At 46.0% G+C, this 9,461-nt stretch overlaps 1 protein-coding gene across 1 annotated transcript in view; it reads left to right on the plus strand.

Annotated features, from left to right (window-relative positions):
• The window catches only part of LOC104491363 (proline-serine-threonine phosphatase-interacting protein 1-like), an 18,600-nt gene extending 17,740 nt beyond the window's left edge, over positions 1 to 860 (plus strand). The window contains exon 13 of the mRNA XM_010133772.1: positions 729 to 860. Within this exon, the coding sequence (XP_010132074.1) occupies positions 729 to 860 (132 nt within the window). The remainder of the gene's footprint in view (positions 1 to 728) is intronic.
• The last annotated feature ends 8,601 nt before the right edge of the window (positions 861 to 9,461 follow it).

The raw sequence follows: 9,461 nt of genomic DNA on the forward strand, positions 1-9,461 counted from the left end.
CTAACAGTCCCTCACTGTGAGTGGCGGTTCCCCTGAGGAGACTGCTGCAGCCCTTTGTCACATCCTGTCTCCAGGAGTTGCCTTAAAAGTATGACACACATATTTTCCCCCCTCAGTGGGGATTCACCCCAGTGAGAAAAGAGCCTATTACTACTTCTAGTATATTGTATGTTGAGGCCTCTCACTTTTTCAGTCTGCTCTTACCTACTCAGGTACATTAAATTTAGATGTATAGCTGACGTGTCAAATATCTGGAAGCCTCTCTCACCCTGTTTCCCATTTTACTACATCATGGGTAGCAAAGTGCTTTCCTGTGGAAAACAGGATGGCACCACGGGAGGGACTGAGCTCCGTGACAGCTCTGTCACTGTGCCATCTCTGCTGGGAATTAAGATGGGTGCTGTTTTATTTAGCAGCACCTGCAGGCTATGGAAGGATCATGGTTAGCTGGTTTAAGACAGTCAGTTTTAACCCTTTCTGGCCTTCCCCAATAATACAACAGGCAAGTTGCTTAGGAGGAGATACCATGAAAGCTGAGAAAATTTCAGGATCTTAAGGAAATAGCCAGCTCAGTAAGTGCTTAATCCCTCACTGTCTGGTGTTTGAGGCTCATTCCCAACCAGGAGGACACTGGCAGACTGTTGACGAAAAAACCCCACCAGATACATGCTTGGGACCTCCTGTGCTCTCTGGCTAACCAGAAATTTCCTTTTCCGGTCTCCTTTCAGAACACGGATGAGCTGGACATCTGTGAGGGAGACATTGTAGCTGTCATTGAAGAAAACGAGGATGGCTGGTGGACAGCAGAAAGGAACGGTCAGCGAGGCTTTGTACCCGGGTCTTATCTTGAAAAGCTTTGATGAAAAGAAGCCCCAGTCCTCAGACTTTAAAAATACTCTATTTTTGAAAACAAGCAGCACACAAGGTCTGCTCCAGCTGACCAAGCACAACTCAGAATACTGTCTCCTACAATTACCAGTCAGGAAATAACCAACTGACCTTGCTGTCCTCTTCCTTCCTCCTGCCCCATCCCAGCACCTCCTGACCTATGCTGTCTGCACAACCATCTTCAACTCAGAGAGATCAGGACTTGTGTTTCTTATCACAGCTCTTCCTACCCTCAGCACACCATGCGGCCATCAGTGCCGCAAAGCTTGGCAAATCTGTGAGGAAAATCCTGCTCAGAACTTCACTGCACTAAAGGAAAAAGATCAAGGAAGCAAGTGCTGCTCCTCCAGGATGGAGGACCACCTCCAGCCAGCCTGGGAGCCACCCTCACGGTCACAGCAGCCACGTTGCCTGCCATGGATCCCCTCCTCCCACTGCACAGGACACACAGACATTATCTACAGTGGAGTGGAAAGCATACAGCTTTGATGTCGCCAGGTCTTAGCTGTACAGAGCGAGGAAGAAGCTCTCTTCAGCTCATTTTAACAGCTCCCTTTCAAGTTCCCCTGAGCACGTGGGTAACCAGGGAGAAAGATGGGGAACCCTCCGCTCTTCTTTATCACAGTCACTGATGAAAATATGAAAAACAATGAATGCAGCTAGAGAGGAGCACCTGAAGGACCAAGTAAGAAAGCATACAGCACTTCCCATCCCAGCCATCTCCTATTACAATGAAATCCACTGTCCGTGGCTTGGCTTTGCACTGGATTCTGGGGCACCAGAAGGACAGGTGATGAGCCCAAGGCTTGCTTTTGCCTTGACACTTCCCTGGGATTTTTAGTGTTTAAAAACCGCAACAAAACCAAGTAATAAGCAAAGCCTCCCGCAGTGCTGCACTGCTCCAATCCCCCCACGGAGCACCAGGGAGAATCGCCTCCCCATGCAGTCTGCACGCCCCTGTCATCAGCGCATTCTCCCCTCCACTCCTCTGTCCACCTGGCTGATCCTCTCCTGCTCTTCTGCCCACCGGCTCGTCTGTCTCCACAGCTATCTACAGCCTCTGCACCTCAAGGATTGCTGCCACAGACATTTCCTCATTCCCTTCCAGGCACTTTTACTGTGCTTGTTCTTCAACAAACCCTTTTCAGAGACGTTGCCCTGTGCAGGTTCACTGTATTTCACAGGTTTCAGCTCCATCAGTCTTTCTAGTTTAGTATTTAAGGATGTTTCCAACTGTCACTGTACTTACCAAGGGATTGATAGATACTCTGTGCCACTCCTCCCTTATCAGTATTTCAAGATGGTTATAAAGAAATAAAAACCGGTGATGTAATCTGAAGCAGTGAGCGCTACTTCCGGGGGCAGAATGACCTTGTTTGCCAACATTTCAGGTCTTAAAATTGAACCGAGTCAATGAAAATGAATCAAATTGCTACCCAAAAGGCACGGAGCAGGGAGAAACTGGTAGCTGAGATACAGCAGGAAAGGCAAAGAGAAATCTAGACAGAAGAGAAAAAAGCCATAATGGTCAATGCAATTACTCCTTAAGTGAAACAGAATGAAGGTCGGCGGCTCCTGCAGTACCTTATTCTAACTTCTTGCTTCAAAAACAGAGTACACGTTGCTGCAGGCCCTTTTTCTTTAGTTCCCAGCAGTCCTTTGCACAGGCACACTTGTCCTTCCCGCGCTTCCCCAAAAGTCATCACACAACACATCCGCAGGAGCGCTGACGGGCTCTTAATACCTCCCTTGAGCACTCGCTCGGAGGAACTGCAGGGACTTGAATGGCATTTGTGGCATGAGGTTACATGAACAGTAGCGCTGTTCATTCAGCCTGCAGATGTTAACGACAGGTGTCTGCGACCAGTCTGAACTGAACAGCGATAGAAAGGCGGTCCACAGTAGCCCGCCCTGTAAATGGCAGCTGTCAGAGACAACTATAATGTCACTCCTTACCTACTGCAGGAGAGGAAACCTGAAATATGAGAGATTTTATACATTTGCTTCTTGAACACTCAATCTTTCAGAGAGAACTGTCATAAACAACAAATACTTAAATATATTTAGGTAGCTAAATGTAGCTCCTCCAATTACTTAGGGCACACAGATTTTGCTGAGACTCCCCACTCTCTGGGGGCCCAGCCAGCTTCATACAAGACACTACAGTGTCCTAGACCTGGTTACTCTGAAATCCTGATACAGATCCTCTTGGCCTACGTGCATCACCTGGTCCACATCACTGACAGACAGCTGGTGGAAAGGGGACTGCTGTGTCCACCCCATCAAATCATTGCACGTTTCTGCTATTAAACTCAGGAAACTGCTTTCCTTTCTACCTATCTCTTCTTCTGTCGAGTAAATACTGTTACAAGTGCAAGAGGCGGTAGATATTCCAAAATCCACCCAGTGGCGTAGCACTTGGATCCCAGCTGTTAACTCTAGACTGTTCTGGAAATGAAAGAGCAGCAGCAATGTTTTCTCATGATCAGTTCCTCTGCTTTACGTTGAAGCATTAGGCTGATAAGCAGTTACCAAGCCATATCTAGGCAGTTTGCCCTATCAGTATGGCAGTACGTGTTAGAAATAGAACAGAGATACCGAGAAATACCCACACCCTCAGAGTACACTCACATTTTAGGTGTCAACTCTCCTCCTGGCTGCTGGGAGCCTGCTGGGCTGTTTGTGTCAGGGGAAAGGATTCTTGTGTAGAGCAACTAGATTTTGGAAAAGGAACTGGAATTAGTGTCCTGCCTGCAGCTAGGTTGTTAACAAGAGGACAATGCCCCATTGACTGACAGAAAGTAGAGCAAGTGAAGAACTTTCAGTCAAACTGCTACCCATTAGCTATTCTTTGTTAGCAATCACCTAATTTCAGTGGCCAGCTCACTGGATGAGGGAAGCTCAGAGCCACAGTTATCTATCTCCAGATTTGTGCTCTCCTGGATCACGCATAGTGCAAATTCGATCTGTTTCTAGAATGGGCAGATAATAATATTTCCACCAAATTAGCCAGTGCACACGGTACAGTCCTCATCCTGCCCTTCAACCAGCTGCTGAAGGACGACGACACCTGATCTGGCACAGAGCTGCTTGGTGCAACAAGAAGAGCACGTTTACAGCCCATCACTGCTGTGTGCCACGCGGCTGCAGCATTTCTGTCTGACACCGGGGCCCAAAAGGCAGATGGGCTGTGGTGGTGTATCCCGACCAAAAGCATTGAATCAATCTTGCTTTTAGATATAAAACTATAAAAATCACTGAGATCTCCCAGCAAAAGCAGGAGAAATCAGACTTGACATCCCCGGTATTTCTAAGAGGAGGCAAAATCCTCCAAAACCTCTGGGTGAGCACACTTAGAACACAGCCACCAGTTTATACCCAGGGGTTTCCACATGTCACCTGGAAAACAAAGAGGGTACAAAAACAGCTGGGCAGGGGTGAAAACGGAACGGATCTCCTAAGATTCTCTGAAATCTGGCAGAATTTTACTTATCAGATCTACAAGAGCTGATGTTGTACACATTTGAAAACATAAACCAGCACATAAAATTGCACGTTTGCTGCAACTCAACTACCTCACCAAATTGGGGGCAGGCACACGGAGAAATAACCGGTGTCTTAACTGGTGCCATACTGAATGAACTGTAACTGTACCAGTGGCGCTTTGACTGAAATTCTCCTTGACGTTGGAATTCCAGCACTTACCGCAGCCCCTGCCTCAGGGTTAATGGACACAGCACCGCTAAAAAAATCCTAGCTTGAACTTGAATGAGGGTGCCCGAGTGCAGGACTACACACTTGGACTGTTCAAGCCCAGGCTAAACCCTTTCTTAAAAAAGTGACTGACTCTGTGAAGCAGAGGTGTGACTTTAGAGGAGTCCGTTCATCATGTCGAGTTTGTAAACCGCTCTGATGTCACGAGCTGAAAATCCTGCTGGCATGCGAAGTATTTCTGTGACGGCTGAATCCCAGACACAGTCTAACCAACCAAGCCAGCACTGGGTGGTGCTCAGATCAACATTTGCAATGGGAAATCTTGACAAAAGGACAAATTATATTGGGTACGCAGTGCTGTTGCTTGTTTTGCAATACGACTGGAGGGCTATTGGGAAGGGGGTTGCAGACTCGAGTTAACACTCACACTCAACGTGGGGAGTGCGTGGGGGAGTTCAGTACATTCCCTACCACTTTGCAAAGGCACAAATGCTCAACAGCTGCTTCTAAGGAAGAATTGTTCTGAAATTTTAAGCTGAAAACAGTCCATGGAGGAACTTCTTGGGAAACTGGTGAACTTTAACCTTCCTGGGATAAGAATGTTAACATAAGTGTGAATGGGAGAGCTTTCAATGCACTGATAGACGTGAGAAATGCTTTGTCTTTAGAGACGGCTGCACAGCCCTCCTTGTGCCTGACCCCCTTGTGCAGAGGGGAGGCATGAGCAACAGTGACTTTGTTCTGCTAAGTGGCAGCTAAAGGTTTTACTACACTCACAGCCATGGGGGGATACAAAACCAAAGAGAAGCTCTTATGCTAAGGATAGAAAGGATCTGAGGAAATGCATCCTCCCTGCTCTGCAGAGTTCCGCGCCAGCTTTTTTAACCACAGCACTTAACAGAGGCCCTCAGTTTAATGCCTGTAGCCTGTGAGGTGTTTGGTAGAGGCCTGGCACAGGACTACAAAATACAACCTTTGCCAAAATGACCTCTCCTTCTCCTGCTCTTAGTTGAGAGCATATGAACTCTAGCCCTGTCTACTTGACTGACGGTGAACAAGCCTGCCAGCAAGTCATGATTCCCTTTCATATCTTATGCTTACTTTGCCCAGGTAGGTGGAAAACATTTCAGAACTCTGTTCAAAAGCAGTTCTCTAGGCAGATTCCTACTTTGGTCTACAAAGCAGACCGCTTTTGCATACAAGGCATCCTAGATGCTCCCCAACTCCCCAAATGTCAGTGGTTTGCTTAAGCATTTTATTTGCATGAAGGAAATGAATTCCAGTTCTTCAGTCAGCCCGGTGGTAGCAAACTTCTGACACTACAGCCATCCCAGAAAAAGCTAGTCATTCTTTGAAAGGAGCCCACGCGGTGAAAGGGGCCGCTGCCTGAAGCGCCACACATCCAAGACAAAAGCAAAGCTGTCCATTCTCTGGAGCATCAACAGGATAGCTCTATGATCCCACAGTGCTGTGGCTCACCAGTTACCAGTTGTAACCCATGTCTGCAGGCTTCCCTCTGTCAAAGAGAGAGGAGGTTTCAGCTGAACTCTTTGATTTGAAGCAAGATCATTCAGGGTCAAAGAGAAGCAGGGGAGAGCAAGAAGAAAGTGTTGTGTATTGCATAGCACCAAAGCGGACACTTTGCAGAACTGCTGCTTTGGTTGCTCTGGCAAGATCACTAAGGGAGTCTCAGGTCACCAGCCTTGAGCTCTGATCACTTCTCATTTGCGTAGTTAAAGTTCAAGTGCAAGTTTGGTGTACTCCACCTGTCCACGTTTGAAGGTTATGGGTACTTGATGTTCATCTGCAGTGTAAAGACACCATACAAAATACAGCTGAACCACTATCCCGGAGCCTAGACATGGAGAGAAGCAACAGCCAGGCACAGACCCAGCAGAGAAGAGTGCAGCCACAGCAAGAACTACATCAAAGGTATATTCCTGGACTAAACACATACCATGAAAACAAAACCTGTATCATGAAAGCAACTGCCATAGTGAGGAAGAAAGAGGAGGGCAAACTCTACATTTCATGTTTACCTGTGCTACCCCTGCCAGCTGTCAGGCCGTGAAACGTGCCTGGGGTGTAACACACAGCCAATTCCTTCTCCTCCACCTAGTAACAAGCAGCCTGCGATTCAGCCTGGTTTCCGAGCGCTAATCCCTGTGATATGCTATACAGAAGGAAATACGGCTTGTTGCAGTATTACCTTGGGTTTTTTTTGCAGAAATTCCTTTCAAAGAAGGGCAAACTTTACGCCTACTGCTATGTAGTGCACAGCCAAACCATGACATTGCTCCATCAAAACGCAGTCGTGCCTAGGCAGCTCTATAGGTAACAGATCAGCTATAACAAGGTGCAGAGACCAGAGGAAACTAGTCAGAGGAGTTTTAAAAACGGATGTGGAAGTGGGCTTACTGTACACAGAAAGGACAGCTGCTCCAGTCAGTGTGGGTGGCCCCAATGAGCAGAAACTGAAAAAGACAATTCAGGGGCTCAGGCAGCAGCCTGCAAAGCGTGACATTCATCCCAGTGTGTGCTTACACAAGACAGAGTGCACAGGAAAACCTAAGATCTGCTGCACCTGGAGACTTCTGCTTTTCAGTGGGCTTTTGTCAGGGCTAAGACTAAGTCAGTTAAGATCCACTAACTCCCTATTGTGGTGGCTATCGCTATAACATCACTATTGTCACAAGCACTTACCTCAAACCTCATCTGAAACTCCAAGTACTGAAAAAATCTCATGAGCTGTCCTCTTCTTACTACCAAGACAGATTTTTTAAATTTTTTTTTTTTTTTTTTTTTTTTTTTTTTTTTTTTACACACACTTCATTAAATTGAGTTTGTTAGACCGTTTTCCATGTTTAGTAAGCCAATTACACACCTGATCAGGCCTTACTAGACCACGGTGTGAATGGGATTCTTGAATTCTCAGGAGCCCCATACTAGGTTGCTGAAAGGCAGTAAAGCACAGGACTTGCACTGCAATGTACTTAAAGACACTTTCATAGCAGCAAGAAAAAACAAAGCTTGATTAAAAAACACCCTTAAGGGAACTCTAAGGTGCGCCCCAGTTTGGCTTGGATGAGCCGGCACTTCAGCAGTGCAGTGAGGCCAAGGTAACTGTACTGCTAGAGGTCTGAAGTTGGGAACTGAAGTATTGTCAAGCACACAAAGAACAAATCCAGCTCTCGCCCTAAATAAAAACACAACCCCTTCTCTCTTCCCAGATCACTCGGTGTTAACAGCTTCCCTGGCTGAAGTAACAGGGAAAGGAGTAACTGCTGAAAAGTGGCGAGACTTCACAGATAGCAGTGTCAGCATTCGACACATGATCAACGATGCGATCGTTGTACTACGGTGTAACCGGTCCCGCAGAGCTTGTCTCAAGCCTATCAATAGGGTACCAAGAATTATTTACTGGTTCAGTATTTCCTATGCTGTAAGACCGTACTGTAACAGAGCTGAATTTTGGTGGACTCCACACTACAGAAGTTGCATCAGATTAAGTAGGGGGATAGGAAAAAACCACATATTGTATATTCAAGAAAGTTAAACAGACAGAAGAAAGCTCTTGGGTTTCTTTGGGTAGACAAAGGCTCACTGCAGTGCAAACCTTCTGACTCGGGTGAAAGAGATGCTAGGATGCAAACCTTGCAATGAGTAAAGCAGAAAGGCACATGGCTTCACCAGCTCGGTAAGGGTAACAGTTTCTAACAGCACTCTCTCACAGGATAGAAAACTAGTCTTTCTACCTCATCCCAAATAAGAGCTGACTACTTTTGAAGCATCCTTGGCTTTGTTTTGTGCAATGCAGAAGTCTGTTTTAAAACAAGTCTCCGCATCAGATTCTCACAAGCCAGGGTCATCTCAGTCCTTGGGACCTTACCAAGCACATCTAGACTATGCAGTACAACACAATACAGATAATCCTTAAATTCACCAACACTTCTGAAGGTAAGTTCTGTCAGCAGGCTTGCTACCACATCCAGGAAGTGTAACACCAGAGTTCCAGGAGGCCTTTTGAGTTAAGCCACATATTGTAACAAATGAACATCTAAGCCCCAAGGGCATATCATCCGAAAACCACCTTCGGAAATTAATAAAGAATTCCAAAGGTATACTACTACAGCAGTGTTAATGACCCTAAGAAACTAAAATCCCCCTTATCCACAGACTACGCGTACTAGAATCACCTTTTCCTGAGTGATGTTTCTTTGCATATTTGAGAATATTAGGTTGATATCGGTTTGACTGAACATGTCTACTTTGCATGATAAAACACATAAGCAACTGGTAGAAATTCTGAACGTTCCTGGCTGCTGCGGAGAAGGCGGCTGAAGCCATGGAAAGCAGAGCAGTGACTAAACATCTGAATAACATAAGACACATTAACGCATAATTAACATACAGCAGCTCTAGTGCAGCTTTTCATCCGCCTCTGTGGAGAGGCAACAGAGTCTTCCTTACTTGTAGTCACACAATGTTAACTTCCCATCGAGTTCAAGCAGGTTTTTTGTGCTCTGTTTGCCTAATACTGGTTCAAATAAAAAGAACAAATATGATGCAATCAAGCTTCCACCAAACCTTAAATACAGATCGATTCAAGTGAAGCCACTTAAAGCCAGCGCTCTCATACTCATAGCACACCCGGGCTCCATTTGAACACATACACAGGAATCTTACACAGAAAACCAGACATGTTTACAGGGAGGATATACAGAGATTTATTTAATCAGGTTCACTATTTACAGTTGAGATCACTTTCACATACTACTTCACTACTCTACAGGGCTACATTGTTTCCAAACCCATTTAAGATCTACAGTCTAACAGTTCACTCGACACATAAAACCGCT

This window comes from Buceros rhinoceros, unplaced genomic scaffold (assembly GCF_000710305.1).
Source record: "Buceros rhinoceros silvestris isolate BGI_N320 unplaced genomic scaffold, ASM71030v1 scaffold11773, whole genome shotgun sequence".
NCBI classification, from domain to species: domain Eukaryota; kingdom Metazoa; phylum Chordata; class Aves; order Bucerotiformes; family Bucerotidae; genus Buceros; species Buceros rhinoceros.